General features: G+C 35.2%; 1 protein-coding gene across 2 annotated transcripts in view; it reads left to right on the forward strand.

The window, feature by feature from the left end:
• The first annotated feature begins 1,130 nt into the window (after nucleotides 1–1,130).
• Nucleotides 1,131–18,928, forward strand: part of Ascc3 (activating signal cointegrator 1 complex subunit 3) — a 348,955-nt gene continuing 331,157 nt past the window's right edge. For both annotated transcript variants that reach the window (XM_077801715.1, XM_077801716.1), the window contains exons 1-3: nucleotides 1,131–1,373; nucleotides 14,911–15,041; nucleotides 18,512–18,662. In XM_077801715.1, the coding sequence (XP_077657841.1) occupies nucleotides 14,952–15,041; nucleotides 18,512–18,662 (241 nt within the window). In that variant the 5' untranslated portion in view covers nucleotides 1,131–1,373; nucleotides 14,911–14,951. The remainder of the gene's footprint in view (nucleotides 1,374–14,910; nucleotides 15,042–18,511; nucleotides 18,663–18,928) is intronic.

Genomic DNA, 18,928 nt, shown 5'->3' on the forward strand with positions numbered 1-18,928 from the left:
ACTTGATGGGTCTTTTTGTATTTGGAGATAATCTAGCAGCTTTCTCTCTTCAAGGGGAATCCTCTGAAATTCCACCAATACTCCTCATGCCTTCAAGTTATCTTCATGATTTTTCACTTCTCTCAAATAATTACAACTTGACTGAGATCTTTTTTAAAAATATTTTTTAGTTGTTGATGGACCTTTATTTTAAAAATATTTTTTATATGAGGTGCTGAGAATTGAACTCAGGGCCTCACACATGCTAGGCAAGCCCTCTACCACTGAGACATAGCCCCAACCCCCTGAGGTTTTAAAATGCTCAATCTAGAACTGAATACTAGGACTTCACAAGTGGTCTGGCAAGTGAAGAGTATATTTGGATCTTTATTGGCTGCTTCTCTATAAGAGAGTTCAATTAGGCATCAGGACACATTACCAAAGGGAGAAGTGGTATTGGAGTAGGAGAATTACAACACATCAACTCATAACATCACTGCATCCTTGTTGTTTAGTCCAGAACTCTACACACATACACCACACAGTTCTTTACGTAAGTTTAAAATCATTTCCTGTCTTTTCAACTGAGCTAAGGAATCTTTGGGCTTTTGTTTTTTTTGGCAGAGGTCCCTGACCAATGAATTGAGTGGCAGAGGTAACTTTAGAACTACTGAGCTGAGAATCTACAAGTTAGGGAAAGCGGGACTTGAGAACAGAGACTGTTGTATAAAGTGTACAGCAGTCAGAGGGCTCTGGTTCCTGACGACGGTGGCAATTACCCAGTTATTCATTCATATTGCTCTTCTTTTCACCTATAATAGGAATTATTTCCTCCATGTAGTCACCAAAGGTGGGTGGTTGGAAGACGAGGCCAAACGAAGCAATTTCAGGGAAAGACTCAAAAGTAGAGCCGGGGACCCCAGGCTAGGCCTGGTGCGGGTACTCGGACCATCACAGAATCCGCGGGAGCGTGCGCTCTCCCGGAGCGCGGCCTCGGGCCTTCACTCCCCAGAGCCGTGCGGGCCGGAGGCGGGGCGGCAGCGCGCGTACGCGGGCGGGGGCGGAGGGCAGCTGAGACGACGTGTCGACGTTGGCGCCGGTGCGGGCGATGACGTGTAGGCCCGCGCCGGCTCAGCGCCTTCACTCCTTGCCGGGTGTGTGCGTCTGTCCCTCGGAGGGGCAGCCCTCGCTTGTGGTGCCCGGTGACTGGGAGTGACCTCAGAAGGGCCCGCGTGGGGCGCGGAGGAGAGGGGACGCGCAGCTGCCCACCGGCATCCTCGTCCCGGCCCTCCGCTCCCCACCAGGCGTGGGAAGTAGAGATAAAACCGAAAGGGAGGGAGGCGCGGAGGCAGGAGCGGGCGGAGTGATGGGAACCGCGTGAGCGCGGCCAAGAGGTGAGGAGGTGGGGGAGTGGGAGGGAGGAGGAGAGGGGTGCAGCGGTCGGGAACGGGCGGGAGGTGGGGCCGCAAGACCCCTGGGCCAGCCTTAGTCAGACTGGGCAAGCCCGGACCTGTCACCCTTCTCCTGGCCTGGGACGCATCTGCTGGGACCTATCCCAGCTCAGTCCAGGAGTTTGAAGGTGGGGGTGGGGATGAGAAGAGCCACTTACTTCCCAGGTGTAAAGGCCACAACGTGGCCACTTGGGGTTATTCTTGTGTCTTGTGTATGGGTTGTTTTCATTATTATTATTTTGGTTTCAAAGCCGTGGTGAGAGTTTCCTTTGGTTAGATTTTGGGAGGAAAATCTGCCTCCTGGTATATCACCCCCTGGCGCGCGCACACTGAAAAGTGAACAGACTGGGTAAGGAATTTACTATGGTGGACTGTGGATGAATTTAGCAGTTAAGGAGTCTAGAATGACATTTTGAAACAAACAAATTTGTGTGCTAGGGAGATGACACGGGTATGAGGGTGGTTTTTAAAGATAGATTACATATCATGGATTAACTTATTAATGAAATTCAGAATGCTCTGGTATTTGTTATTGTTTGGTTTAAAAGAAACAATTTTAGTGACAAATTAAAAGTTTGACATAAATGGCAGTTAAAATTGATAATCATGTTTTCAGTCTGTCTTACCTCAAGTTATGGTTAGGTTGAATAGTAGATATCTCCATAACCAGATTTCATGTTTAATTTTTTTTTCTGATTATCACAAAAAGGAAGCACAAAAGTTGAGAACTCCACTTTTGATATTAGTCTAGATTGTGCTTCAGTCCATGTTACACCTTTATTTTTAATGATGGTTATAATAGTCTTACATGAGGAAAATGATCCCTAGAGATGCCAGTTAAGTGTAGGCTAAGTAAGCTTTGTCTTAAAGTGACTTAGTTTTTATGACTTAGCTTTCTTGATCCCTGTCAGTTTTTTTGTCATTCATTCATTCATGTCTTCAAATGTGCCAAGCAATATGCAAATCTGGCAAATAAAGATACAGTCTGTGCTCATGGAGTTTTGTATAGTAGTGGCACCCTTTTAAGAATGAATCTTGACAAGGATTCTTTTTCATACCATGAATATCTAGTTGATCAAGGCAAAGCTTTTTACAAGAATATACTATTATAGATGCTTATGTGTAACTGGCATTTAAAGAGGAACAGCATTAGTTGATGTTGTCTTTGGTTAAAAAGACAGTATACATGCTAGTGGTGTGCCCTTTAAGAGGAGTAAGTTTTTCTTTTGCAAAGTTGGTGTAAATATAAAGTTCACAATTGGAAATCTACCAGAAAAAAATTAGTATTTTTCCATTCTGTACATTGGTCTGATTAATTTACCATATGTTAATAACTTGTGATTTACATAAGTAATAACATAAAGCATATTTCTCAGGGACATGTCTATTGACTAAATAAATTTATTACTCAGTAATACCTTCCTTGAGGAGATAGTTGATATAAGCACTTTCAGCATGAAATATGTTGTGATTAAGGTGGTATAGTTTTCAACTTGAAGATCTCTACCTGAAATTGAAATTTTAGCAAAATCAGCATTTATTGATAGAAAAAGTACATAATTATCAAGGAGAGTAAGATGCATATTAAATATCCCTAATCCCCAAATCCAAAATCTGAAGCATTTTAAGCTCTTACATGAACATCATAAATGGAAAATTACATACCATGAAACCTTTTTCATGGACGAAAACATTAAAAGTACTATGTAAAATAATTTTCAGGCTGTGCATAGTGGTATGTACCTATAATCCTAGCTACTCAGGAGGCCGAGGTAGAAGATCACAAGTTCCAAGCAGCTTTGGTAATTTAGCAAGACTGTCTCAAAATAAAAAGGGCTGGGGATGTAGCTCAGTGGTAGAGCAATCCTAGGTATAGCAGAACAAAAAAAGTACCATCTCATTTAAGTCCTGCATTTTGTACGTGGATGAACAAATGAAGATAAATCTATTATTTGTTTTCATTTCTCTATTTACTCACTATGTTTTACAAGTTTTCCTATTTTTATGCTATCTCTAACTTTTGATTCAAAGATAATACAATTTAATTCATGTTTGAGCATTCTGTTTAGATTTTGAAATGTGAAAGGGGCATTAGAAGTCATTTTGTAAACCACTTTCATTTTATTGATGAGAAAATTGATACTAGAGAAGTTGGCTGATTTTCTACCATGCATGAAGCAAAAAATGGCACCAGAACTTAGTTTTTCTTATTTTTATTTTACTTATACTATATTATTCTACCTCTCCTCATTGTTATCTGACTAGACTAATTCTTGGGGAGCTTTTAAAATCAAGATATAATCTCATTTATCTTGCTGGTTTCAGTATATTTTGGCTAATCTTCCTCTGTTTCTCTGATTAACTCTCCAAAGAGGATTTTTAGGAATTGCATTCATTATCAGAGGTTTATAGTAGTAACATGGAAAATTAGGTTGAAATTTGGAGAGGCACATAATAAAAATCCTAGTAACGAGTAAGAAATTTACAGTTAACAATAAGAGATTTTAGGATATATTTTAATAAGATAATTGCTGATCAGTGAATATTTATATATGAAGAAGGAGAAGTTTACACCTACTTATTTAATCACTAAACCAAAGATTGCCAAACTACTGAAACAGAATTCCTAGCGATGGTGTCTAGAAATATGAAAGAAACTCTCCAGTGATTATAAACAGTTTGTATTTTGGGGTAAATTCTACTTTAAACCTATGAACTCAACAGCTCTTACTTTAGGATACTATCTGTCTCATTAAACCTGAACTTCAAAAGAAGCAAAGTAATTTTTCTCAGGATTATAGAGAAGCAGTTGCTAATGTTTTCTACTATTTTGAAAGATTTGTTAGGCCATTTTAAATTAAGTGAATGGCTAGCAAAGTATTCAGTTATGGGTAGCTAAGAAATATGATACATAGAATTTGATAAGAGAAAGTGCAAATTCCTTTTTCCAAGAGAGGAAATTCATGCTTACTGCTGAAATAGGTCCTCTAGTTAGGAAAATTTTATTTACTCTTTTTTTGAAAGTGAATAGAATGCCCTTAGGCTAATCAAATGGAATGATATGAAGATGTTAAATTCTTCTCTTAAGCATAAATAGAAATAAACACACCTTTATCTTCATTTAAGAAACTTAATTATAAAATTCTACATAAATTATTTTGAAGAAGAAATTTATTTGGGGGTGATAACTCAATTTACAAAATAATTTCAGTATATCTTTTCCAATTTGAATGCATTTTCTAAAATGAGGCCTGCTTTGGAGTAGTACCTTTAACACTAAGGAGTCTTACTGAACATTCTCCAAGGAGTGAAGGAAGCTTTGCAAAAATATAGTATTATCTTTATTTTGAGGATTGGAGTGGTAAGGAATGCCTAAAAATCACTTTTGGGTAGCTTCATGGTTTTACTCTGAATATACATCATCTAGCAAATATTTACTAAGTTCCTAAGCATAGGCCAATAACCACACAAGGTACTGGGGAAAAAAGCAAAAACTACATTACTTATGATCTATTGAAGATCAGTGTGAGTTCCTGGTTTTGTAGGACTCTTGAGTGTACTGACCTGAGGCAAGGCCTTGTCACTCATTCATTGAATCTGAAAATCAGCTTGGAAAGAAAATGAGTACACTGTTAGGAAGTTTAAAGAGTGGATGATTTCACTCCAATTATTCAGAGCTAATGTGTTCATACATTATTTATTAAAAAACAGAAAATTGGAAAAACATTGATAAGATGCTGAATCCAATGGATATTTGACCTCATGTAATATTTTGCATGGTTAATTACTACCTCTTTCTTTTTCTTTTCCTTTTGTTTTGATGATATCACACTTCTGGTTTTCTCTGGTCTTTTTGGCCTCTTGCTATTCAAAATCTCTTTTATAGACCTTTTCGTTATTTATTCCTTGAAGGCTTGTGCTTCTGCACCTTCTATCTTCTTCTTAGTCTTCATACAAATCTGTGGGTGATTTTCTTTTTTTTTTTTTTTTTTAAGAGAGAGAGAGGAGAGAGAGAGTTTTTAATATTTATTTTCTAGTTCTCGGCGGACACAACATCTTTGTTGGTATGTGGTGCTGAGGATCGAACCCGGGCCGCATGCATGCCAGGCGAGCGCGCTACCGCTTGAGCCACATCCCCAGCCCAGGAGGAGCATTTATGAGGTCAGATTAAAACATAGAACATTCCTTCAGGCCTTTGAAGATAATCCAGAGATAAGATTTTAAGCAGATAAGAGAGCAACAGTGTTTGTGAGGTTTTAAAAAAGAGTTATTCTAGCCAGGTCTGGCAGTGATTCAGGAAGTTGAAGCAGGAGGATCTCAAGTTTAAAGCCAGCCTCAGCAAATTAGTGGAGGCCCTAAACAAATTAGTGAGACCCTGTATCAAACTAAAAAATAAAAGGGCTGGGGATGTCGATCAGTGGTTAAGCGCCTCTGGGTTCATTCCCCCAGTACCCAAAACAACAAAAACAACAACATCCAAAAAAGAAGATTTTAAAATAAAGGGGGGGAAAAAAGACAAAAAACGAAACAAAACAAAATATTTTTGTTTATATGCAGAAACTAGATATTTGGAATTAAGAGTGAAAACGGGAAGAATAAATAGAAGGCTATGAAGCACACACATTTCTCCACATTTCTCTTACAGAATATTTCTAACACCATATGTGCATTTTTTTGTTTTACATTGACCAATTCTCAGATACCAGTTATGTCCTACAGTTAAATTTAATTCTGTCACTATCTACCTGGAATTATCCTCATATCCTACAAGTTAAAGGCTCACTTCAGATGCTATCAGAAGTCTGGGCCTTCTAAGCATCTGACTCATTTGCTATAAATCCAGGGTTCCCATTACACATTGTTTGAGTTCAAAAATTTGCAAGAATGACTCAAAGAACTCAGGGATGCACTTTACTTGTATCTATTTATTATAAAGGATATTGTAGAGGATACAGATGAAGAGATGCCTAGTGCAAGGTCTAGAAGGGACCCAACCTCAAGGAGTTTCTGTCCCTTTTGGAGTTGTGGTGTGCTATTCTACAAGCTGGTAGGTTGTTTCACCAACATGTGAGTTCATCATTTCTTCTTCAAGAGTTTGTTGTACAGAGTTTTAATTGACAGCTTCTCAACCTCCTGCTCCCAGAGATTAGTGGGTGTTGCTGGAAATTCCTATTCTTCTAATTACTTGGTCTTTTAGGTTACTGGCCCAACCTGTCACTTTATTGTCATAAACTTAGGTATGATCATCGAGGGCTTGCTATGAATACAAGAAGAGACTCCTATAATTCAGGAAATTCCAAGGGTGTTCTGTGTTGGAATCCCAGGACAAATACCAAATCTGTTTCTTTTTTGAGGTGTGGGGGACTGCTGATTAAACCAGGGGTGCTTTATTACTGAGCTACATTCCCATTCCTTTTAATTTTGAGACAGAGGCTCATTAAGTTGCTGAGGTTGTCTTCAAACTTGTGATCTTCCTGCCTAAACTTCCCGAATCTTTGAGATTACAGGAATGTACCACCATGCCTGTAATAACTGAGAAATAACATTGGATCTAGCAATGCTGAGGTTATTTGTGACTTTAATAGCTCGAATAGTAGAGGATAAAACCTTATTGGAATGGAATTTTTGCTATAGATAGGAAGCAGAAAAGTGGAATGGTAATTGAAGAGGGTAAAGCAGAGATTTTTAAAATTATGAACGCCACTACAGCATGTTCTTAGGTTTGGGGAATGATTTAATGAGGAAGAAATATTACAGATAAGGAGAGAGGGGATGGTTTTAACACAGTATCTTTTTATCATTTGTTCCCAGGACTTAAATAATTTTTCTTGAATAAATTAACAAATTCATTTATAAAACTATCATCAGATGCATTTTTTTAGATCAGTGCTAGATAAAAAGTGGAATAAAGAACATTTTTGTAATACCTTTTTTGGATTGTTGTGAGAATTAAATTATAGTTTTCCTTGGTTGGATTACCATCTTGAGGTTACTCTTTCATCCTCGTTAACTTGTTGTTTCCTAAGTCTTTGCATTTTTCTTATAATTCTTTACTAATCTTTTACTTTCCATGTGAACTTTTTAAAAAAGTTCAAAAATCTGCCATCCCTCTTATGGATTAATTCTTAGATGTAGAAGATATATTTGTTAGTAAAGTGAAGGAAGGATTTTTAAATGTTTGTTGCAAATAAAATTCAGAATATGGAGTTAAATTTAAATTTCAGGTGAATAACAAATAATTTTTTACTTACTAAAATCATTAGGAGCTATAGAATATGGAGTATTTTAAAATTTTCCAAAAAAAGTTGTTTATGTGAAATTCAAATTTATCTTTACATTTGTGTTTTTGTTAAGTCTGGCAACTACAGTTTAGAGTAAAGATTTTATGATTCTTAGTGTGAGAATAGAAATGCAAAAGTATATTGTTAGTGTTTGGGTTTTTCAATCCTGGCAGTGAAATCACATATAAATGAAGAGCAGGAAGGGGGAGTTACTTCAAAAAACTGACGTTGCTGGGGCTGGGGATGTGGCTCAAGCAGTAGCACGCTTGCCTGGCCTGCGTGCTGCCTGGGTTCGATCCTCAGCACCACATACAAACAAAGATGTGTGTCCGCTGAAAACTAAAAAATAAATATTGAAATTTTCTCTCTCTCGCTCTTTAAAAAAAAAAACCAAAAAACAACAACAACAACAAAAACTGATGTTGCTTTGCCTGAATACTTTAAAGTATGAACTGAACATAGAAGAGTATAGAAACCAAGGACACATACAGATTTGTAAGACTGGAATGCCTGTCCTTGAGGAAATGTTAAGAGTTAGCAAAAAGCAATTTTCAAGCTGCTGTTATCAGTGTGTTTCTTGGGGCATGCATGTACTTGGATGTTAAAAAGAAAAACAAAAAAGGCTTATTTATCTATTAAGTCTGCTTCCTCCTTTTATACCAAAGAGAATGGAGAGTGGACTCTGGATTGGAAATGGCAGAATTGATTTGTACAAAATTGAAGTGCATTATGGGTGAGAATATTAAAAGAGCCTCCTGATGGTCAACATTCAGATGTTTAGTTTCTTATAAACCTGAGAATTTTTAGAGAAATGTTTTCAAAACCTATAGGGTGCCAGACATTTAGTTTGATGCTTTCATAATCATTATCTCTTATTAGACTCCGTTTACTTAAAGATTAATTATATAATATTTCAATAATATGGAAAATTTTCAGAAAATAATATTAACACTTTACTGCATACACAGATTTAATAAGTATTAACTTATTTGCATTGGATTTTTCTTTTTGAAAAAATAGCAGCTTTTGTTCCTTTTTGTCACTGCACTCTTTCCTCCTCAGTCCTTGAAGCTGGTATATGAGATTCTCATGTATGTTTCTACATATTTCTGTGTAATGAGATATAAATCAAGGCATACTGACGAGGACTGATAGAAATGGAATTGATTAATATAGTGAGGAAAAAAGCTTAGAGTAGGATGACAAATGTCGTCAGCTGTTTTAGAAGCCATTTATGCCAATGAGTGCTTAGATTTGATAGCTTACTGACATTAGATAATACAGATAATTTTTGTAGAAGTACTTTGAGACGAGAATGCAACATACATTGAGTTAATAATTCAATTTATGATCTATGCTTTTTGAAAACTTCTGTAAACATTGAAAAACATAGTGTTTAACCTATACAGATGTCATTTTTATTAAAAAGTTACCAAAGTATGTCAAATTTTCAAATATTCAATTATTTTCCCCATTAAAAAATGTTAACTTGCTATCTTTAGAGAGATACATGACATTACTGTTTGTTAAAGCTTCATTCTATAATTTTTAAGCCATCAAAATGTGAATTAGGCCAGGTACAGTGTCACACACCTGTAATTCCAGCAGTTTGGAATGCTGAGTCAGGAGAATCACAGGTTTAAAGCCAGCCCCAGCAACTCAGTGAGGCCCTAAATAACTTATCTAGACCCTGTCTCAAAATAAAAAGGGCTAGGGATGTGGGTCAGTGATTAAGTGCCCCCTAGGTTCGATCCTTGGTACTGAAAACAAACAAAAAGGTAAATTTAAAAATATGTTTCTAATGTTTGATACTTTTTAAAAGCATGTTGATTCTTTAGTAATTAATTTTTTTAAAGTAGGAGGTATCATTCATGACTGACAAAACCTGTTTTTTTTTTTTTTTTTTTTTTTAGTTTTTTGTTTTAGTTGTAGACAGACACAATACCTTTATTTTATTTTATTTTTATGTGGAACTAAGGATTGAATCCAGGGCCTCAAACATGCTAGGCAAGTGCTCTACCACTGAACCCCAACCCCAACTGCAAACCTTTTTTTTTGCCCCCAGTTTTATTATTTATAATTTGTTGCAAATAAAAATGGCTTAGAATTTTTAAATGTAAGAAAGAGAAAAATGGGCTTGACCTTTTCAAAGATTTCAGTTTAGGAAGCTATAACTGGATGGAGTATGATAGGGAAATGGCATGTCAGCTCAGAGAGGCACACAGAAAATGTTTCTATGGATTGTATTTGTCAAGGCACATTTCTGACTGATATAACGGAAGAGATTACCCTGTTTCTATGATTAGTTTATTATAAATTACATCATAAATATCAAATCTACTAGAATGTCATGTAATTTTAGGTTATACAATACATCCTTTCAGGAAGATCAAGTATGTTTTAATCTGCTTTTTCACTGCTGTGACCAAAAAAAAAAAAAAAAAAAAAACCTGACAAAAACAATTTTAGAGGAGGAAAAGTTAAATTGGGGCTCATAGTTTCAGAGGTCTTAGTCCACTGACAGCTAACTCCATTGTTCTGGGCTAGAGGTGAGTCAGAAGGTCACCAAGGAAGGGTCTGGAGGAGGAAAGCAGCCCAGGAAGTCAAGAGGGGAGGAGAGGATTCTAATTTGTAATACCCTGTGAGTTAGTTCTCTGTTTTTCTGTTTCTTGTTTACTGTGCAACTTCCTTTGAGTCCTAATTTATGAAAATTTGGCTTCCAGTTTTCTATATTTGAGAGGCAGAGGTAGACATTTCTTTCATTATCACCATGTATGTGTCAACATCTTATATGGTATTGGTATTAGAGCTATTTATAACAAAAAACTAAGGTCATCATATCTTTAAATTTGGAGTAACACTGATTGAGAGTAAAAATTAACCAAATTTTTAAATGCTTCAGGAAAGGAATGGTGCTCTATATAATTGTGTCACGGAGGACTATAAAGTCAGGAAAACCCTTTCCTTCTCAACATCTAAGGCTGAGTATCACTAGAGTTTTGGTTTGGTATTAAGAATGTATCTCTTGAGAAGATGTATTCAAAGTGTTTGAGTCAAATAAATTCTTCAGGCTATGTTCCTTGAACCTTTGGAATGAGAATTATGTTTTTTAGACATAATCTATTATAGGTCATTTTCCACTGGGACCAATGGGGAGAGAGTTAATATAAGCACATGTGTAGTGGGTCTGTTCCAGATTTTCTTGAGAGTGATTTGTGTACTTATTTGATCTTTGTGAGGTGTTTATTCAGACTCTTGTTGTCCTCATAAGAAGCTGAAATATTCTAGCCACTTGTTTTCCTAAAGACATTTAAAGAAAATGATTTTCTTATGCTTTGTGAAAAGTAAGATCAATATAACTGTAGGGGATCTTCTATAGTATAAATACTGATTTGTGGTTATGTGCTTGTCAAGGCTTCTCCACTTGCCCCAATCTTTGGGTGGGAACTTTGATTTGTATGTAGTTAGTTGAGTAAGTTAAGAGAATAACAACCCTATACATATTTTTTTTTGTTTTTAAGAAATCATTATATATTTTGTATTACATGAAAAGTACATATGTAGGTATGTAATTGTCTTTCCTATGCTTCCTTTATTCTCTCTTTTCCAATGTGTTTCCTAACTTAAATGGGAACTGTTTTAGTTAGCTTAGCAACATTGTGATCAAAATATGCAAGAACAGCTATGGGGGAAAATGTATTTGGGGATCATGGTTTCAGAAATTTTTGTTTATTGATGGTGGAGTCCATTGTTCTGGGCCCAACGTGAGGCAGACCATCATGATCGATGGACGTGATGGAGGAAAGCAACTCACCTCGTGGTGGTCAGGAAGCAGAGAGAGAAAGCCCAAGAAGGGGCCTGTCGGGAAGAACAATTCTTCCAGGATGTATCCTCAGTGACCCATCTCCTCCATCCATGCCCCATAGTTATCATCCAATCAGTCCATGCAAAGTAGGATGGACTGATTAGGTTATAGCTCTCACAGTCCAATCACTTTACTTCTGAAAGTTCCTGCATTAACATAGGAGTTTTGGGGGGTACCTTATATCCAAATCTTAACAGAAGCTGTTCAAGAGCACTTGCTTTTTTCTGAAGAGTGAGGTGGGATCTAAAGTGAACTTGTGCCTTTACCACATAAATCAATGCTTTCAAAATGTAACATCAGAAAAGAGACATGATATATGGAATATTCTACCTCAGGCATGGTCTTATAAACAAATGGCTACTTGCACCACTATTGAGGCAGAATTTTTTCAATTTAGTGTCACGGTCTTTGAAGACTTTAGAATGCATCTTCGCAGCCCTTCAGTGTGGGTAGAAAATTTAAACTCTAGTGTTCTAAAACATTTATTTTTATTTTTTAAAATATTTTTTTAGTTGATGGACCTTCATTTTTTAAAATTTATTTATATGTGGTGCCCAGAACTGAACCCAGTGCCTCACACATGCTAGGCAAGCCGCTCTACCACTGAGCCCCAGCCCCACTCCCCTAAAGCATTTATCGTATGCCTTACTTATTTGTGTGTGTGTGTGTGTGTGTGTGTGTGTGTGTGTGTGTGTGTGTGTATGTGTGTTCTGGGGATTAAACAGGGGTTTAGGAGTGCTTTATCTCTGAGTTACATCCCCTTTTTTAAATTTTTGTTAAAAACTTTTTTGAAACAGGGCCTTGCCAAGTTGCCCAGGTTGGCCTCAATCTTGTGATCTTTCTACCACAACTTTTTGAGTTGCTGGGATTACAGGTGTGTGCTACTATGCTCTCAGCTCCTTAGTTTTCTGTAGATGATACTAGCTATGTACAGTCCTTGAGAGGATTTATAGAAAAAGTCATTCAAGGTACATTCAATCATTCAATAGAATTTAATCATCTCACAGAACCCCATTGATAAAGGCTGGTAGGATGTATACTGCATGTGAATTAAATATTTTTTTTTTAGTTGTGTATGGACTCAATGCTGTTTTATTTGTTTTTATGTGGTGCTAGGATCAAACCCAGTGCCTTACACTTGCGAGGCAAGTGATCTACTACTGAGCTACAACTCCAGCCCCACTGCACGTTAATTCTGACTCCCAATTTCTTACTAGATGGGTTTTTTTTTCACTATTGACTTGGGGCAAAACTGGTGATTTAAGGATGAAGGATACCATCTCTACGACAGTGGAATTTTTGCTTCATCTGTGAACTTGTTAGAAGTGCAAACTTTTATGCCCTAATTCAGTGCTGTGTGATCTTCCATACCAGAAAATTGGGGTGAAGATTAAGGTGGTAGGGCTCAGCAATTTGTTTTAGAAAGCCCTCTAGGTGACTTTAATAAATAATAAAAATTGAAAATTTCTGCCCTATGCTGTCCACTAATTCCTGATTTCATATTTTTCCTCTACATGCTTCAGGAAATATGTTGCTCACTTTTAGAAAAATTCATTTATAACTTTCTGAATCATCTTAATTTCTACAAATGCTCTCCTAAATTCATTCCCAATGGGCAGTTGGAATCTAAAGTTGGCTACCCTAGGGAGTTTATTTGCAAATTTTTTGGATTGAAATTCTCCAGTGTGATGTAGACTCCAACTGGTTTTTTAAAAGTATGTTCACATACCTGTTCCTTACTGATTTGCAGTGTAATTATGCATGTTTGTAGATCTTATCATTTTGTTTCTGATTTTTAATCTTATTATATTTTGCTCAGAGAGTGACCTATATCAGGGGTCAGGAAACTAATTTGGTCACTCTGAGCCCAAATATACTTTTTATTTCTTTTCTTTCTTTATTATTGGCAGTGCTGGGGATTGACCTCAGGGTATTGTGCATGCTAGGCAAACACTGTACAACTGAGCTTCTTTGTCTGTGACGTGTGCTGGATTATTTCTTTAGTGCTCTCTTTCAGGTCATACTTTTCCTTTTAGCTGTGATTAATCAGTTTTGTAGTCTATCTGTTGATTGTTTTCAAATTTAACAATTATATATTTTTATTTCTAAAATACATTTTCAAACCCTGCAAGTTCTTATTCAGTATTTTAAAAATCCTTCTTTCATTTTTTTCAATCTCAGTTATGTAATATCTAATTATTTTAATATATGAGTCAGATTTTCTAGGTATTAAGCTTTATAGAGATTTAGTTAAAAGGAACAGCAGAAGCTGGGAGTGTTCTAAAATATCTTGTATGTCCCTTGCCCCCATCCATCTGTTTTTTTTCCTTCTTATATTGGACAGTTTTGGTCAGATAATTGTTTGTTGTGGAGAGGCTATCCTGTGTTTTATAGAGTGTACAGCAGCTTCACTGACTTCTACCCATCAGAAATCATAGACCACTTTCACTTCCTTTCTAATTGTGATAACTCAAAATGTCTCCAGATATTGCCAAATGTCCTGTGGAGAGTGGTGTGGGGAGGGAATCTAGTTGAGCATTGTTTTAAGACTTAGAAAACTTATTTGACATTCTGTGGGGATTTTATAACTGTAAATAGTAGTTTTGTTCTAGTAAGCAATCTTAAGCCAGGACAATCTTAAAAAGAGATAGATAAGGATTCTCCAAATGCAAATATTATTAAATCTATTTGCCTGGAGATTGGTTGTTTAATTGCCAGCATGCTAACAGAGACTAGACATAGTTATCTGACTTTCTTTTTTCCTGGGAGTTTACCATCGCCAGCTGCTTTGATTCTTTCTTTTTTTTTTTTTTTCTCCTGTTCCTATTTTCTCCATTTTTCTTCCTTTTTTTAATTGGAAAAAAAATTATTGAGTACCAAAAATGTTCCATGTTAAGAAGCCAAATATATGAACATTAGTGGGAAGAGCATTGCAAACAGAGAAAACCACTGGAAAATTGTGTAATTTGAAATCAGTGCATGTAAAATAAAATTGGGGGAAATATTGTCAGTTTTCTTCATCTCTTTATATTATTGGTAGTAGTAAAACAATATTTAAGGCTTATATTCAAATACTGTATAGAAGTCATTTTGAAGTAATAGTATAGTAATATCCTGAAACAAATATCTATTTGTTCCTTTTTCTTTTCTGCAACCATAGTAAATGTGTTATTTAAAACAAAACAAAATGAAACAAAAAAACCTTCAAGAGTTGGAAATGTATCAGGAGAATTTTTAATTGTTTTTTCTCCCCCTTGCCTTGTATTGGTCAGTTTTTTGAGTCGATTATACCTCCCATTTCTGAACAGATAAATATCATCTTGTTTTGTTTCAGTTTCAGGTTTCTCATTGCAGGGATCACTGATTGAGAAATAGATGGCTTTGCCTCGCCTCACAGGAGCCTTGCGCTCCTTTTCAAATGTTACCAAGCAAGATAATTATAGTGAAGAAATGGCTGACTTAAAGGTAAGTTTTTTGCCTTTATTTCTTATAGAGTATGTACATATATTTGACATTGCTTTTTTGTTCTTTGTGCTAAAATGGAAGGTTTATCTTGTTTGGCATGAGACCAAGAAGGAGAGTAGGTGTACTGATGTTCCTATGGGACAACTTAATATTAAGCACCCATCACTGTACTGTCAAGAGGAATAATCAGAACTATAATTTTTCTGTTGCTAAGGTCCCTGGCTCAAATTATTTTGTGATATAATCCAGTAATTTACTTCTGAATTATCTGAGTAAGTTTTTAGGTCTCTGGTAAAATTTTTATCAAACAGAAACAATGTCTGTACCTTAACATGAGAAATATAAATATTAATCTCTTGAGCTCAGTAGTTGGTCTTATAATTGGCTTATGCTTATAATTGGGCTTAAACCTCTTAAGAAAACACTTGTTATTTAAAAAGTCACTTTATGATTAAAATTTCAAAAATAAATATGAAACAAAATAAGAAACAAAAGTTTATTTACATTGACTACAGATTCTTTAGCTTTTCTAGTAAATATCAACTCCTACTTTTCATAATAACTAATATGTGGACAAGTTTCCTCATGAGTCATTTTATACAATAAATATTAATTTTACCTTTGCTGTAAATATAGATTCCACCAGGGCAAAATGGTTATCATTTTGAAATGTCACTTTTGTCTTATGAAAGGAACTTCTTCAGTCTCTGTCCTATATAGGTTCAATGAATGTATTTTCTGTACTACAAATTAGGGTATATGGTTTGACAAAGAATTTCTCCTGGTGAGTAAACTAACTTATATAAAAAGTATCAAAAAATTACATGTACTTACAAATTTAATTAATATTAAACAAAAATAAAAGTATATTATGTCATGACTTACAGAAAAAAAACTGTGCATATAGTTATAAAATATTTAGAAGAGATTCTTAGAAATGCCTTTGACATGTGGTGTGTTAGTTTTCACAAAATGCCATTGATTGGAAGGCTAAACAACAAAAAATTATTGTCTCACCAATCTGAAGCTAGAAATCGAAATTAAGGTGTATTGGCAGGTTTGATTTCCTCTGAGTCTTCTCTCCTTGTATCAGCATGTTGCTGGTGTCTCCTTAAGTGTTCAGATTTCATCTTCTTGTATGTTTATCAGTCAGTGGGATTGGGTCCATTCAAATGGCTTTATTTTAACTCAATTACTCCTATAAAGGCCCTGTCTTCAAATACAGTCAAATCCTGAGGTACTAGGAGTTAGGACTTCAACATATAAATTTTGAGGGACACAGTTGAGCCCATAAAATATAGATTTTGATCAGTTGGTAGATGTGAGGATGTTTGTATTACTATGATGAATTTATTTATTTTTAATGTTTAGATTACTGTGTTTCTTCCTGAATGTGATTTTGCATAGCAAAACCTGTAGCTGTTCATACCAAAATGTATTTTGGATAGTTTTAAAACCATTTATCTTTAAGTTGTTGAAATTTATTAAAAAATTAAAGTAGTATTAAGAATCAGTTGAATCCTTTAAGGACATTTCAACACATAAATAATGGACTGACTTTTTACTAGAAAAAGGGTAAATGTTTAGGAAGTTTAGTCATATTATTGTGAACTTTATAGCGTTGAAACTATACATGAACTGCACATATGAAGAAATGAGCCATGTAATAGTTTGTGAAGGATCTGACCTTGCACTGTTCTTTTAAACAACAGTAGTCACTTCAGGTGTTGATTCCTGACTTTATTTTAGGATAATAATATTTCCTAGTAGGTTGGAATTTTATTGCTAGAAGTCTTTATGTAGTTCTATTAATAGCCTCACTTAAAGATTGATTCTAGGAAGAACAGTTTTTAGATGTTTTTCCTCTAACAATGCAGAATTGTGTCAGATACAAAACAGTAAACCTTTACAATAGGAGCTATTTTATATTTTTTCACAGCACTAAAAATAGGGTATATTCTATACCATTAGTTACTATTGATAGTTTACACTTGAATTCTTTTCTTTTCTTCTTCCTCAAGGCCTTTAGCAGGTAATTCAGAATTTATTATGGAACAGAAGATTTTAAAATTTGAAAGTGAATAAGGACTATCTGCTTGTCCCATATCATTTCATTTATTCCTTTTGGCTTTTAGTACTTTTTTTTTTTTTTTTCCCAAAAGTGGTATATATAAAAAGCTGAAACTTTTTATCTCAGAAAATGCCAAACATGATTGGGCATGATACATACACCTATAATCCCAGCCACTCAGGAAGCTGTGGCAGGAGGATGGAAAGTTTGAGGCCAGCTTTTGTCACTCTACTACACCCTTTAAAATCAAATTTAAAAAGTGTTGGTGGTGTACCTCAGAGGTAGAGCACTTCTCCTGAATTTAATCCCCAGGACTGGAGTGGGGGTGGGGTGGAACGGGGGTAGGGGTTGAGGGGTGTGTGGAGACGATATCCAACACATACAAAAGTAGAGATAAAAGTAATATGAATCATTATGGACCCATAAAAGTAATATGAATCATTATGGACCCATGACTCTATTGTAACAATTCTTTTTATGGCTGATATATTTCATATCTATCCTTGCCCATTCTTTCCCCACTAAACCCAGATTGACCAGCCCCATTTAAAATTAGAAAACAGGAAGGTAATGATGAGTAAAGAATATCATGAATACAATCAAGAGTAAAATTACAGTTTCTACCTGACTTGCCAGTTTTTCATTTGGTTAGAGTGTTTCATGACTTTTATCTATGGATTAAAGCCAGTGATTTGACTTAAAGTTTATATTGCTTTCTGTAGTTAGTTCTAGTGAATGAAAAGATTGTTAGTCTCAAGCAAAGAGTTATAGTATTATAGGAGAGCAGTATTGACTTGAATATATTGAGATCAACTATGGAAATCTAATTATCTTTAAATGCCTTTCATTATAAAGTAGGACATAAAGCTTTTATTTATATATATTATAGTCCGAGTGATATTAAAAATAAGCAGTTAGAAAATGGGAAGAGGGGGACTGGAGTTGTGGCTCAATGGTAGAGCACTAGCCTAGCTTGTGTGAGGCCCTGGGTTTGATACTCAGCATCACATAAAAATTTAAAAAAAAAAAAAGGTACAACACACACACACACACAAAAAGGAAATTGGGAAGAGGTATGTGGGATGTTATCATTTGTTACCATCTTCTGGATGTTGGTTTAACTTTTTACTTTGCTATAGAAATTCATGATGGGTATGCATTGTAAATAAAATTATAAAAAATAATCTTTTATTAAACGTATCTTTTAGACAAGTGAGATTCTGTGAAGTCACATTTAAATAAAGTTCATTCTGAGAGTAACTTGGATCTGAGTAGATACAACTTCAAAATCTTACACATAGTGCCAAGTTGTATTCTGTATTGCAGAATATATGGACTAAGCTATGACTTTAAGAAAAAATTTAACCAGTCGTTCTCTGTATTATGTTATTTGTTTCAGCTAAAGCGATCCAAACTTCATGAACAAGTTTTAGATTTGGGACCGACATGGAAGAATATAGTAACATTTTTGAATGAAAACCTGGAGAAGAGTGAAATGCAAAGTATAAATGAAGACTTAAAAGACATATTACAAGCTGCAAAACAAATAGGTATAGTTTTTTTTTTTTTTTTAAAGAACCAGACAGATTTCAAACTAGATTCCTTATAAACTATATACTATATGATGGAAAGCTAAAATTTCTTAGCAAGTGTTCATAATGATGAAAGATAGTCTTTCCTCTCAAAGTTTAGTATAGAGTGGTGAGGGTGGAAGTAAACCATTAATTATAGTATAATTGGATATGAGGGATTTATAGGAATTTAGAGTATGGAGACACTGCCTGAAGTAATGATAAGGTTAATTAAAAATTTTATA

This window comes from Urocitellus parryii, chromosome 8 (assembly GCF_045843805.1).
Source record: "Urocitellus parryii isolate mUroPar1 chromosome 8, mUroPar1.hap1, whole genome shotgun sequence".
Classification (NCBI taxonomy): Eukaryota; Metazoa; Chordata; class Mammalia; order Rodentia; family Sciuridae; genus Urocitellus; species Urocitellus parryii.